This window comes from Poecilia reticulata, chromosome 9, assembly GCF_904066995.2.
Source record: "Poecilia reticulata chromosome 9, P_reticulata-male-v2, whole genome shotgun sequence".
Classification (NCBI taxonomy): Eukaryota; Metazoa; Chordata; class Actinopteri; order Cyprinodontiformes; family Poeciliidae; genus Poecilia; species Poecilia reticulata.
In genome coordinates this window covers 32,584,896-32,601,004 of record NC_088838.1, presented here as the reverse complement: position 1 = coordinate 32,601,004, position 16,109 = coordinate 32,584,896, and the positions used below count along the sequence as shown (strand labels likewise).

Sequence of the window (16,109 nt, the reverse complement as noted above, 5' to 3'; positions counted from 1 at the left end):
TAGGACTCACAAAGTCAACAGAGGAAACAAAATCCAATGAATTACATGATACAGAACCAGAACTCATTCTGATAAATCGCTGTTGCCATTTTCACACACTCGTTTGATGACTTGCAGAAGCAACCGACCCATATGGTGAGGAGTTTATCAAAACCAATCATCAACGTCTGCAGAACATTGAGTTAAAATTTATGTCGGATGAACAAAATGTAATTTATTTGTGAAGCAGGACAGACGTAACGAGCCGAATATGGGATCATTTCTCATCCAAAGTTTTGTTTTGTTGTATTAAAGCAGCAGCGTTTGCAAACCTCTTAGTGCTGATTACAAGTTAAAAACAAAAACATTTGGTGTCCAGATGCCATCAGTCACAGAAAAACTGATTTCTACTCACCCACTCGCTGTTTTTTCAGTAATTGTTCATGAATTGTGGCAACCATGAGCAACTTTCAGTCTCCACCTGTGTTGCATTTTGAGAAAGTTTTTGATTCCAAAGGTCGTTAAAAAGACGAAGAGGCAAACTGTGCTGATCGAGGGATGAAATCTGTTGTGGTAATAATAGATTTAAATGTCAGTTTACTTATGAAAAGGTCGGATGGCCTCAGTCCCTCAGGGAGAGTTTCTTATCTGATATGTCGACCTTACTTCATTTAGTTCCTGCTCAGACAGCATAAGATGTGGTTCGGTTTGTTCATGTCGGCTTTAGGGGAAAAACAAAAGAAACGTCCCTGATGGAGAAATGTTATAAACCGAGTGCAGTTCCTTTATGTTTTTGGTTTAATTGATGACAAATCAGGTTTTTCTCACTGACACTGATTTCTGTTTCTTTTGGCCAAACTGAGTCAGAAATTCAGCAGATTTTACTTCTTTTAACTGGTTTCAACACATAAAACTCATTTATATAAACTTTGTAATTCAACTGTTGAATTCAACAAAATGTGCTGCGTGTTTCTTGATGGTACCGTATTTTCCGCACTATAAGGCGCACCTTAAATGAACGGCCTGTTTTAAAACTTTTTTCATATGTAAGGTGCATAGAATAGACGCTACTGTTTGGGTTGAATTTAACCGATACGGGACGTGATTCGTTCCGTTCTCTATAAATGTGGATGTATAATAATAAAGAAGTGGTCCGAGTACTTTATATAGTAGGCTGCCCCAGTCATTGTTTCACTCACGGTGTTGGTGTTGCGATATTGTGCCCAACTGCATTCTGGGTAACACAAACCAACCGACACCCTGCCGCCGCAGTCTCTGTCTCTTTCTCCCCCACCCGGCTTTAAATGTATAGGGGCTGGTCCTTTGGTAACCCTAGTTGAAGCACCTGGATGAATATCTAAAGCCGCTTTGTTGACATAAAGAATGTCAACTAAACAGTCCGACTCCGGTCGGCGAGGAGAGCCTTCTGGGCCGGGGCGTCGTGGCCGGACGATGGTCATCCTTCTCCGTTCGTGCACAGCATGTTGGTGGAGAACCTGGTGCTAAGGTGACCTGCAGACGACCCGATTATCAGGTCGGTAGGTAGATAGGTCAGTCAAACTTTATTAACAAACCAGTTTTTTGACAACTATCCCAGCATGCACCGCGCGCTTCTTCTTCTACGGGGGAAAATGAAGTCGGCGGCTGCTTACCGTAGCTGCTAGACCTGTTGTGGCTCAATATTGGTCCATATATAAGGCGCACCGGGTTATAAGGCGCACTGTCGGCTTTTGAGGAAATTGAAGGTTTTTAGGTGCCTTATAGTGTGGAAAATACGGTAGTTTTGAATCCAAATTGAAGGAGGATATTAAAATACCTGACACTAAACTGAGGTCTTGCAGTTTATTGACTTTGAAACATTACAAACAGAAGATCAAATACTGAAGAATCAGTTTTTGATTTCAGAGCTAATCAGGAGAAAATGGTCAATTTTCTGGCCAATTAATGCATCTTATAAGCGACTAAATTAATCTTATGAAAACAATTTGGTTTGGGAGCCTTTCAGTGCTGGAAATGTGTTAAATGTGTGATTAGAAACCTGGAATCTGGGAGCAGAGATGAAATCAGACCTGAACCTTCAGCTGAATCTCTGATAAAAAACCTGCTTTTGATTCATAGCTGGATTGTTTCATAATTGGTTACTATATCATGTTTTTATGGTGTAAAGCATTTGAACCGCCTTGTTGCTCCAATGTGTTAAACTAATAAACTCGACTTTACTTTTGCAGCCAAAACAATTAAATAAAACGACTCTAAAGCTCCACTTTTAAAGCCGACTGATTGGAAACAAAGCAAAGAAAACGTAACATTTTTACACAGTTTAAAATGGAGTCGACACAAAACTTTGTCACAAATTGAACATTTCCTGAAAAGTCTCGATCTCCGCTGAATCAAATCATTTGCTAGTAACCCACGGAGTAAAAGCTGTTTGTGAAACTCATCTCCCATGTGTGACCTTTGACCTTGTCTTCCTCCGTCGCCGCCGCCGGCCGCAGGCTGGGCATGGAGCACGACGGCCAGGGAAACCGCTGCGGGGACGAGACGGCGATGGGCAGCGTCATGGCGCCGCTGGTGCAGGCGGCCTTCCATCGGTACCACTGGTCCATGTGCAGCGGACAGGAGCTGAAGAGATACATCCAGTGAGTTCAACTTATGAACACATGAAGATCAGGAAACATTACCATGAACACATGAAGAGCAGGAAACATTACCATGAACACACGAAGAGCAGGAAACATTACCATGAACACATGAAGATCAGGAAACATTCCCATGAACACATGAAGAGCAGGAAACATTACCATGAACACACGAAGAGCAGGAAACATTACCATGAACACATGAAGATCAGGAAACATTCCCATGAACACATGAAGATCAGGAAACATTCCCATGAACACATGAAGATCAGGAAACATTACCATGAACACATGAAGATCAGGAAACATTACCATGAACACATGAAGAGCAGGAAACATTACCATGAACACATGAAGATCAGGAAACATTCCCATGAACACATGAAGATCAGGAAACATTCCCATGAACACATGAAGAGCAGGAAACATTACCATGAACACATGAAGATCAGGAAACATTCCCATGAACACATGAAGAGCAGGAAAAAAAAAAAAGACAGGAAACATTACCATGAACACATGAAGAGCAGGAAACATTACCATGAACACATGAAGAGCAGGAAACATTACCATGAACACATGAAGAGCAGGAAACATTACCATGAACACATGAAGAGCAGGAAACATTACCATGAACACATGAAGAGCAGGAAACATTACCATGAACACATGAAGACAGGAAAAAAAAACATGAAGACAGAAAATTACCATGAACACATGAAGAGCAGGAAACATTACCATGAACACATGAAGAGCAGGAAACATTACCATGAACACATGAAGAGCAGGAAACATTACCATGAACACATGAAGAGCAGGAAACATTACCATGAACACATGAAGAGCAGGAAACATTACCATGAACACATGAAGAGCAGGAAACATTACCATGAACACATGAAGAGCAGGAAACATTACCATGAACACATGAAGAGCAGGAAACATTACCATGAACACATGAAGAGCAGGAAACATTACCATGAACACATGAAGAGCAGGAAACATTACCATGAACACATGAAGAGCAGGAAACATTACCATGAACACATGAAGAGCAGGAAACATTACCATGAACACATGAAGAGCAGGAAACATTACCATGAACACATGAAGAGCAGGAAACATTACCATGAACACATGAAGAGCAGGAAACATTACCATGAACACATGAAGAGCAGGAAACATTACCATGAACACATGAAGAGCAGGAAACATTACCATGAACACATGAAGAGCAGGAAACATTACCATGAACACATGAAGAGCAGGAAACATTACCATGAACACATGAAGAGCAGGAAACATTACCATGAACACATGAAGATCAGGAAACATTCCCATGAACACATGAAGAGCAGGAAACATTACCATGAACACATGAAGAGCAGGAAACATTACCATGAACACATGAAGAGCAGGAAACATTACCATGAACACATGAAGAGCAGGAAACATTACCATGAACACATGAAGAGCAGGAAACATTACCATGAACACATGAAGAGCAGGAAACATTACCATGAACACATGAAGAGCAGGAAACATTACCATGAACACATGAAGAGCAGGAAACATTACATAACACATGAAGAGCAGGAAACATTACCATGAACACATGAAGAGCAGGAAACATTACCATGAACACATGAAGAGCAGGAAACATTACCATGAACACATGAAGAGCAGGAAACATTACCATGAACACATGAAGAGCAGGAAACATTACCATGAACACATGAAGAGCAGGAAACATTACCATGAACACATGAAGAGCAGGAAACATTACCATGAACACATGAAGAGCAGGAAACATTACCATGAACACATGAAGAGCAGGAAACATTACCATAAACACATGAAGATCAGGAAACATTCCCATGAACACATGAAGAGCAGGAAACATTACCATGAACACATGAAGATCAGGAAACATTACCATGAACACACGAAGAGCAGGAAACATTACCATGAACACACGAAGATCAGGAAACATTACCATGAACACATGAAGAGCAGGAAACATTACCATGAACACATGAAGAGCAGGAAACATTACCATGAACACATGAAGAGCAGGAAACATTACCATAAACACATGAAGATCAGGAAACATTCCCATGAACACATGAAGAGCAGGAAACATTACCATGAACACAAGAAGATCAGGAAACATTCCCATGAACACACGAAGAGCAGGAAACATTACCATGAACACATAAAGAGCAGGAAACATTACCATGAACACATGAAGAGCAGGAAACATTACCATGAACACATGAAGAGCAGGAAACATTACCATGAACACACGAAGAGCAGGAAACATTACCATGAACACATGAAGAGCAGGAAACATTCCCATGAACACACGAAGAGCAGGAAACATTACCATGAACACATGAAGATCAGGAAACATTCCCATGAACACACGAAGAGCAGGAAACATTACCATGAACACACGAAGAGCAGGAAACATTACCATGAACACATGAAGATCAGGAAACATTCCCATGAACACATGAAGATCAGGAAACATTACCATGAACACACGAAGAGCAGGAAACATTACCATGAACACATGAAGATCAGGAAACATTACCATGAACACATGAAGAGCAGGAAACATTACCATGAACACATGAAGAGCAGGAAACATTACCATGAACACATGAAGAGCAGGAAACATTACCATGAACACATGAAGAGCAGGAAACATTACCATGAACACATGAAGATCAGGAAACATTCCCATGAACACATGAAGAGCAGGAAACATTCCCATGAACACATGAAGAGCAGGAAACATTCCCATGAACACATGAAGAGCAGGAAACATTACCATGAACACATGAAGAGCAGGAAACATTACCATGAACACATGAAGAGCAGGAAACATTACCATGAACACATGAAGAGCAGGAAACATTACCATGAACACATGAAGAGCAGGAAACATTACCATGAACACATGAAGAGCAGGAAACATTACCATGAACACATGAAGAGCAGGAAACATTACCATGAACACATGAAGAGCAGGAAACATTACCATGAACACACGAAGATCAGGAAACATTACCATGAACACACGAAGATCAGGAAACATTACCATGAACACATGAAGAGCAGGAAACATTACCATGAACACATGAAGAGCAGGAAACATTACCATGAACACATGAAGAGCAGGAAACATTACCATGAACACATAAAGAGCAGGAAACATTACCATGAACACACGAAGAGCAGGAAACATTACCATGAACACACGAAGATCAGGAAACATTACCATGAACACATGAAGAGCAGGAAACATTCCCATGAACACATGAAGAGCAGGAAACATTACCATGAACACAAGAAGATCAGGAAACATTCCCATGAACACACGAAGAGCAGGAAACATTACCATGAACACATAAAGAGCAGGAAACATTACCATGAACACATGAAGAGCAGGAAACATTACCATGAACACATGAAGAGCAGGAAACATTACCATGAACACACGAAGAGCAGGAAACATTACCATGAACACATGAAGAGCAGGAAACATTCCCATGAACACACGAAGAGCAGGAAACATTACCATGAACACATGAAGATCAGGAAACATTCCCATGAACACACGAAGAGCAGGAAACATTACCATGAACACATGAAGATCAGGAAACATTCCCATGAACACACGAAGAGCAGGAAACATTACCATGAACACATGAAGATCAGGAAACATTCCCATGAACACATGAAGATCAGGAAACATTACCATGAACACACGAAGAGCAGGAAACATTACCATGAACACATGAAGATCAGGAAACATTCCCATGAACACACGAAGAGCAGGAAACATTACCATGAACACATAAAGAGCAGGAAACATTACCATGAACACATGAAGAGCAGGAAACATTACCATGAACACATGAAGAGCAGGAAACATTACCATGAACACACGAAGAGCAGGAAACATTACCATGAACACATGAAGAGCAGGAAACATTCCCATGAACACATAAAGAGCAGGAAACATTACCATGAACACATGAAGAGCAGGAAACATTACCATGAACACATGAAGAGCAGGAAACATTACCATGAACACATGAAGAGCAGGAAACATTACCATGAACACATGAAGATCAGGAAACATTCCCATGAACACATGAAGAGCAGGAAACATTCCCATGAACACATGAAGAGCAGGAAACATTCCCATGAACACATGAAGAGCAGGAAACATTACCATGAACACATGAAGAGCAGGAAACATTACCATGAACACATGAAGAGCAGGAAACATTACCATGAACACATGAAGATCAGGAAACATTCCCATGAACACATGAAGAGCAGGAAACATTCCCATGAACACATGAAGAGCAGGAAACATTCCCATGAACACATGAAGAGCAGGAAACATTACCATGAACACATGAAGAGCAGGAAACATTACCATGAACACATGAAGAGCAGGAAACATTACCATGAACACATGAAGAGCAGGAAACATTACCATGAACACATGAAGAGCAGGAAACATTCCCATGAACACATGAAGAGCAGGAAACATTACCATGAACACATGAAGAGCAGGAAACATTACCATGAACACATGAAGAGCAGGAAACATTACCATGAACACATGAAGAGCAGGAAACATTACCATGAACACATGAAGAGCAGGAAACATTCCCATGAACACACGAAGATCAGGAAACATTACCATGAACACATGAAGAGCAGGAAACATTACCATGAACACACGAAGATCAGGAAACATTACCATGAACACATGAAGAGCAGGAAACATTACCATGAACACATGAAGAGCAGGAAACATTACCATGAACACATGAAGAGCAGGAAACATTACCATGAACACATGAAGAGCAGGAAACATTACCATGAACACATGAAGAGCAGGAAACATTACCATGAACACATGAAGAGCAGGAAACATTACCATGAACACATGAAGAGCAGGAAACATTACCATGAACACATGAAGAGCAGGAAACATTACCATGAACACATGAAGAGCAGGAAACATTACCATGAACATGAAGAGCAGGAAACATTCCCATGAACACACGAAGATCAGGAAACATTACCATGAACACATGAAGAGCAGGAAACATTCCCATGAACACATGAAGAGCAGGAAACATTACCATGAACACATGAAGAGCAGGAAACATTCCCATGAACACATGAAGAGCAGGAAACATTACCATGAACACATGAAGAGCAGGAAACATTACCATGAACACATGAAGAGCAGGAAACATTCCCATGAACACATGAAGAGCAGGAAACATTACCATGAACACATAAAGAGCAGGAAACATTACCATGAACACATGAAGAGCAGGAAACATTACCATGAACACATAAAGAGCAGGAAACATTCCCATGAACACATGAAGAGCAGGAAACATTACCAGAGCATCTCCTACGACACACACTGCCTCTCTGGCTCCTTTACATTCATAAATATTTAATATTTTTGTTGCAGCGCCCAGAGGAAATAAAGCGTTTTCACTCACTTACTGAATTAAACAATATAACTGCAACATGTGGAGTTTTTTGAGTAAAACAGCAGCAAAGATTTGTTAAATTGAGTTTTTTGTATTATAACTGATAAACAAAATCCACCTGTTACTCTATGAGTGAATCAATTTCATGAATTTTATCACAAAGTGAAACATATTTTATAGGTTGATTACACATACATGGATGAACCAACCTTAATTTTGTTCCTGCATAAACAGATGCAGATACAAATGTTCTGTTATCTTTTGAAATGTCAGCTTGTATCCAAACCTCAGCAGTTTCTGTTTATCTCTCATCGTCGCTCATGATTTAAAGCAGGAACCAGAATCCTGACACCTGCTCATGAATAAAAATAAACTCTGGATGTTGAGGTTTACATGTTTCTGGACTCTCAGGATTAATCCGTCTCTTAAAAACATAACGGCAGATAACGGTGACAGTCGGCCGTCAACCACAGTGTAATCCTGACCAGTCTGCACCTCTTTTCATGCAAAACAGACAAAAACATGAAATTATTCACCACCAGTTTTGGAGCTGGTGATGTAACATGCATCGTTTATTTTTGGGACGGTTAAATGTTGGAAAAACAACTTTTGCTTCCTGAAAGCTCACCTGCAGCAGTTTAATGTGTATTAATGTTACAACATGTACGACGTCACAGCAGCTGTTCTGGTTGTTACCCAACCTAGAACGTATTTTCTTTTTTTTTACTTTCTGCTGGTTTCTGGTAATTAAACGAGTTAATAAACTTGTATAATTCACTCATCCACTCTTCCTATTGATCCTGTGCGTATTCCACTCATTCTTCACACAACTAGCATCTTATAAAAATGGTCTTTTAAAGAGCCGGGTGTGCATACTTATTATAACACGTGAAAACTGAGACTGTTAAAGAGGCCAAACAGTCTCTGGTGGTATTCACCATAAGATTATATGCTGGGCGACAGAACACACACACACACACACACACACACACACACACACACACACACCGCTGTGCATTTCTCAGAATATGTGTCAGCAGCCATCTTAACTGATAACAACAATAAGTCGATAACCTTCTACCTTGTGGTAGGACTTGGTTAGAGTTTTGTAAAATTGCCCCCCTGGCTATAACTCCATGTATTTATTTGTAAATATTCAGTATTGTCCCATTTAAAAAACACAAATAAAACCTTAAACTTTAATTGAGCTAACTGTGCAGTCTAATTAATAAATCCCATTTTAATTTAAAAATGCAGAAAATGTTCCATCACAAAAACCCTTTTTACTGCTAAATTATAGAATAAATAGACGTATGAGCTCAACTACAGAGAATATTTACTGTTTTTCATTGATTCACCCATCAGATTGGTGCAAAGTGCTGCTTACCCAATGAGCTCTTCAGTGATTCAGAAACTCCTGATCATCCATGGAGCGTCTTTAGAAATGGGGACGCCAACGTTAGCATTAGCATCTCTGCAGCTGCTACATGTTATCATAGAGATGCTATTTTAGGCTAACTCCTTTTAGCCCAACTTGAACATAACGATAGTCTTCTCCAGCGTCCCATCAGGTCGATTTTTGAAGCAGAGATTAATCCAAGAGAAGCGGCTTCGTCATCCGTCACTGTTAGCGGATGTAGCTTGTGCGTTAGATTTACTGGCGTACCAGAAACACAATAAAAAGGTTCCACCTCAGGACTCCATATTGAACCTGTAATCTCAGGTTTCTGACCTTCCTGAAGCACAGCCTTGTTTCATTTCCTTACAGAACCTACGACTGTTTGCTGGACGACCCTTTCAAACACGACTGGCCTCAGCTTCCTGAACTCCCCGGCATCAACTACTCCATGGATGAGCAATGCCGATTCGACTTCGGCGTGGGATACAAGATCTGCACCTCGGTGAGTCGATCCCTGAAGCTGTCCACCTACCCACAGAATATATTCACCATCCCAAAACTATATACTATATGCCAGTATACAAACCGAGACCAAGTCAAGACCAGAGACCCATTCTATATGACACAAGAAACTGGGAAAATTAAAAAAAAAAAAACACACCTGGATATTAAACACTCAGAGGAACGTCATTATTAATTCAAGCTATTCTTTAGCTATGCCGTAATGTGAAGTCAGTCTGCGGGTAGAAATGCCTTAACGAGGCGTAGGTCGTTAAGGCGCTGATGCAACATAATACAGAAACCTGTTGAGAAAGTTGTTGCTATGGAAACGTGTTTAAATTCATTTATTCAGCTCCCATCCGTCACTTTTAGACACATTGCAGTAAGTTGACAATATTACGTGCTAAGTCTTAAATGTTTGCCTTACATAATAAATAAAAAGGGACGGAGTTCATTGCTACCAATTGTCAACGCTATAACAACTAGATAACAAAGTCAGGAGAAAGTTTTAACTTAAAAAATAAATAAATAATCCAGAGGAAAAGGGAAGTACGTCAGCTATGCTAGCTTGACTTTGACAACCTTAACATGTAGATGTGCTGCAGAATTCACAATGTTTCAGCTCAAACAAACAAACAAACAAAAAGACGTCACACACACACACACACACACACACACCAGCTCTCTGACAGATCGTCAGTAGAGCAGGTTTTTAATTAATCGGCCATCGTTGTGTCCAGACGATCACTAATTAATAATCACAAAAAACATCACACCTGAAAGCATAAAACTGCAACGGACTGAATGTTTTGTTCTTTCTGCCTTAAATGTTTGTTGGTGTTGAATCCTGATGCATTAGTGGAGCTGTTGTCAGCCAGTTGCTATGGCAACGGCTATGTGTATAGCGTAGTCGACACGGAGAAAAAGGAAAAATGCGATTGGTTCTGAGCTGTTCTTGCAGACGGGAAAAGTAAAAAAAAAACAAAAAACACATAATCAGTAATGAGTCACGTTATTGGTTAGATTTGAATCGATATGTTTTGCATCTAATGAAAGCAAGAATATTAGCAAGTTGAACAATATTGTAGTAATTTAGTGATATTTCTACAGTTGAGGTGTTGAAATAAATCCAGCCTCTTAGACCAAAACTGGTCTCAGAGTCGTGCAACTCTGAGTGGCGTTGCGTCGAAAGGAGGAAAGCTGGACTCCGTTCAGGATTCAGTCTCTGCTTTGAGAGAAATGAAATATTTTCCTCTTCAGAATTTATTTTACGTCTTAAAAATGGAGACGATCCAGAGTTCCAGAAAGTCCTGCAGTGGCTTTCCGATGACGGCCTTCGGAGACTCTGACATTTAGCTGTGAGCAGACTCAGGAGCAACACTGGACACGTTGGCAAGCAGCTGATGTGGTCGTCTGCTCATTTCTCCATGTCTCCGCCTGGCAGGCCGCCATTCGCCAGCGACAGCGTGACACTCAGCCTGTCGCCGTTTACTGTCATCACGACGTTTGGGTGGCGACGCTCGTTAGGCGCTGGTCTGACTTTAATGACTTGTTTTCCTCCATTTTAGTAACTTTTTTTGTTTTTTTGTAATATTGGGAGTTCATAAAGTTTTCTCGTTTTTTTTTCAAAAGCTGGGAAGTGATTTCAGTTTTTTTTCATGGAAACGTTTTTCCTTCTGCTGTAAGATAAATTAACCTTACGCTGCTCATCTGATGTTAACTTTTACCGAGTCCTTTGTGTCCCCGCCTGAGCCTTCGTTGTGTTTTAATTTGAAGCTTCTCTCAGTGTTTCGGGTTTCCTAGCAGGTTGAAATCATGACCAGTGGTGATTTTCAGACCTCGGGGTGTTTTCTCTTTCCTAGTTATTTTGGAGGAATGCATTTGTTCGGGGTCTGGACCGAAACCTGGAGGGTGAGTGACTGAGATCGTGATTTGAAGACTAGCTGCTTGAGGTTAGATTTAGGCTGACATCATGTCAGATTGAGTGTTTGCCTTCAGCTCCTGCAGTTAACTGGATCCTTTTGTGCATCTCATCCAAACCTTCATGGTGAATTTGAGCTCCTACCATCTGGACAGAGAGTCAGAAAGCCTTAATGAGACGGAAAAACGGGTTTATTATTCAGGCAATTATTCCAGCACATTTAAAATGTGATTGCTTTGTCTATTTGGTCTAATCACTTTTAATTGGAGCTTCATTTGCCAATTGTATATAACCAAGTGAAAGCCATAAAACACACAGAAACAAAGAAAAGTTCCCTGTAGGGACAGTAATGAAGTTCTGACAAAAAAACAACAACAAAAAAGTTATAAATTTGCCAGAAAAAGATTGAAGTTCCCCATAGTTAAAGCTTGTGAGACCAAAAACTCATGAGGTTTTATAGATTATAAAGTTATTTTCAGCATAGAAAAGGTGGAAGTCCTCTAAGATTGAAATATTAAACTTAGGAAATGCAAATCTGAATGTTTTATAAAGTATAAATGAGTTTGTAACTGGGAGGTGAAACAGGAAAAGAATCTGGATTTTCTCTTCCACTTTGGAAAATATCCAAATTCAAAAGTTTTCTCGCAAATTTTCATCTTTTCCACTGCAGACTATTTAATTTTTGGGTGGCAGAGTTTTTAAAAATCTGCGATGAATACTTCATATGATGCTGATTCTCAGTTTACAGGAAATTTAAAGCTCCCTATTGAAGTTAAGTTTTCACCTGAAAAAAAAAAGATGGAAATCTTCCTTTTTATTGGCCATAAAATGTTGAGTAAATTAAAAGTGTAATTATCTGTAATATAATCCAGCTGATGGAAACCTGAGTTGTTTTCTACGTTCTTGTTTAGTGTCTTTTCTCTCAAGCCCACAACAGATTTGTTACTAAAAATTATTTTGAAGTCAAAGAAAAAATAACTTCACAACTTGGGAAAATATGCCAGCATTTATCTCGGCTATAAAGTTATGAATTACCTTGTACTTTTAGCAGATTTTTAATTTTAGAGCAACGTAGCGTCATCAAACCTTCGTTCCTCTCAGATAGTCTGATTCTGCTGATCAATAATCAATTTGGCTGTTATTGTTTATTTAAATCACGTCTACAGTCAGTTAAATACCAGCCAGGCTTGTCAACACTGACTCATGTTACTCATCTTTTTATCTATTTATTGGAAAATGTCCTGTGATTTATGTGAACAAAAGCTCAAAGTTTTGTCCTAATGCAGTTTTTCCTCGTGGTTTTTCCAGCAGATGTTTGGTTTTAAATGCTGATGGAGTTTATCATTGATTATCTTGTGATCACACCATCTGTTATGTTGGAGGCTGAGATTTTTTTTTCTCAGTAACAACAGATGGAAAACAGCTTTATGTATTTACATATTTCACATGAGCTTATGTTTTACATTTCTGGATGCTGCACAGCCGTTATTTGGAGCATTTCAATAACCAATACATCAATACAATCCTTATGTCCAGGTCTTTCACAATTTATATGTTATTAATCCATAACAACTAAATAAAATGCTAAAAACTGCAAAGAAAAATCCCAAAAACGTAATTCGGTTCATAATTTTTTTCCAATATATTGCAAATATAACAATTTCCTAATCTTATTTACCAAACTTGTCAATACAAAAACTTGTATTTAAACTGCCAAGTTTATAACATCTATCCAAAGCCAGAATAGAAATGTGCGTGTCATGTAGACTTTGTATATTGTGGCGGACATTTTACGACAATGTATGCTATTTGTGTCCTGTTTGTACCGTTACTGTTTCTCAATAAAGATCTATAATTTAAAAAAAAAAAACATGTACAGCACAAGTGGCTTCGTTTTGTACACCACTTCCTCATAGGTGGTGCAGGTACGCTGTATACCTGGCACAATGTGTATGGTACAGCATTTTGTACCCGGAAATAAAGTCCGACGGGAAATGAAGTCCCGTGAAAATATCTCACGATATCTTATGCTGTCGACGTGAGGATGGGAGATCCAAACCAGGAAGTGATTGCGCAGATCTAAAAACCATATAGATCAGCGGTCCCCAAACTACGGCCCGCAGGCCAGATCCGGCCCGCCTCCACATTTGGTCCGGCCCCCTGAACAATACCAGAGAGCATTCAGATTTTTTTTCATTACCGTATTTTCCGGACTATAAGCCGTTTATATGTGGATTTTTATTCAACCACCAGGGGGCTCTTTAGCAGGAAGTGAATCATTGGAAGTCTCGGTTACTTGCGTGCCAACACTGAGCCCACAAGCAACAAAATGAGTAAGAAACAGATCAGATGTCTTTGGAAAGTTTCTTTGCAAAGGGGAAAAGGCCCAGAGAAAGAGACAGAAGAATGGATTCATCCCGGACCGGTAGGTGAGTCCCACATTACAAGCCGCTCTGCATAACATGCAGCGACCGGCTGCTAATGAGGCAATGAAGCTTCAAGCTGCTTCACCACTTAGAGACCAAGCAGGCTGTGGGTAAAAGCAACACTTCAGGTGTCATTGTCTCTCATCACTCCCAGATGGAACCGTCTCGTTGCAGAGAAACAAGCTCAGGGCTCCGTTAGTCATTATCGTGAGTTAAAATTTTCAAGAAAGTAAAATGTTCATTTTTGTGGCGCTTCTGTTATTTTGAAGGGATATATAAACGTTACCATAGCGACCAGAGTGAGAGCGTTTGGGCAGTGGTCGAGAGGAGATGAGTAGAGCTTGTGAGTCTTAAGTCTGGTTTAGACGGAAAGATTTAAGAATTGTCGACCGATTCTCCAAACCTCTGAGACCACAGAGCTGATAAAAGTCCAACAGGTTCGATCGGTTCGTGTTCAGCCACAAGGCAGGAGCAACACGAACCGATTCCAGTCACGAACATCCCAATTCCAGAGGATAATCCAGTAAAACACCCAACATAGCGGGAATTTTGAATAACCAAACACGGATGATGATGTAGAAGCGATAGTGATAGTTTGTGGAGTCATTTTAAGAGATAAAAGACGAAACAAAAAGAAAAGGCGGTGGATAAAAGACGACGCTCTATTTGCTGCACTATGATTTGGAGGTGAATGTGTTTTTTCATAATTAACATTTTTAACTGAATAAACATAATAATGACCTTTAGATTTAATAATAAACATTTCCACATATGATCTCCGATATCCACCGGATAGTTGCGCGATATGTCAGCTGTTTGGGATTCCCCTCTGTTCTGACGTCACCGCGCTTTCTGATTGGCTACCTGTCACATTCAGTAGGTCGTATTTTCGTTCCAAGTCAGGGAAAAACCTCACAGGCTGAAATAAAAACTCCAAGACAATCCAAATTGGGCAGAAGCCTTATCTGACTGTTCATCCCACTCCCCCTCTCCCGGGCCGCAACAAAATGTCCGTCTTGACGGTCCGCGGTAATAAACAGGTTGGAACCACTGATTTACCACATGCTAGTAGCAACACGAAGGATCAGCACTTTTACTGTTACAGTTACCGTTTGGAAACTAATCAGTTCTGTTAAATCTAATCTTGGCAACTTTCAACCCTAATAAATGTGATATTCAATTGACCTGTTATGACTCAGATTTTGGGTGTCCGCCCCCCTCTGCTGCTGCTGCATCGTTGAGGAAAACCTGGAGCGGCAGAGATATCGGCGGCTTTTATGTGTATATTTACTGGTAAAAAAAAACAAAAAACTTTGGGGTTGTGGCTTATAGTCCAGTGCGGCTCATAGTTCGGAAAATACGGACTATAATCCTTCCTGTATTTTTTCTGTGAAGAACCCAGAGAGGGTTATTTGATTGAGCTTTCTGGAAAACAATACATTTTTACATTTAGGGATTCCTGCAATCGACATACTTTTTCTGTTACAAACTGACTCCGGCCCCCAGGAGAGAAGGGAAAAGTTATGTGGCCCTCACAGGAAAATGTTTGGGGACCCCTGATATAGATGGATATAGCGAATGGATATGCCTCGTGTGTTTGGTTCCTCCGTTTACTATAAATCTGTGAAGCCGTAATGCGGCCATGCAGCGCTTCTGGACATGTGGATTGTCGGAAAAGTAAGTAAAATTCTTACGGTTTTATAT

At 40.1% G+C, this 16,109-nt stretch overlaps 1 protein-coding gene across 6 annotated transcripts in view; it reads left to right on the top strand.

Moving 5' to 3' along the window:
- The window catches only part of adamts3 (ADAM metallopeptidase with thrombospondin type 1 motif, 3), a 200,617-nt gene that overhangs the window by 116,469 nt on the left and 68,039 nt on the right, over positions 1-16,109 (top strand). For all 6 annotated transcript variants that reach the window (XM_081610942.1, XM_081610940.1, XM_081610943.1 and 3 more), the window contains 2 exons: positions 2,475-2,618; positions 9,927-10,059. In XM_081610942.1, the coding sequence (XP_081467068.1) occupies positions 2,475-2,618; positions 9,927-10,059 (277 nt within the window). The remainder of the gene's footprint in view (positions 1-2,474; positions 2,619-9,926; positions 10,060-16,109) is intronic.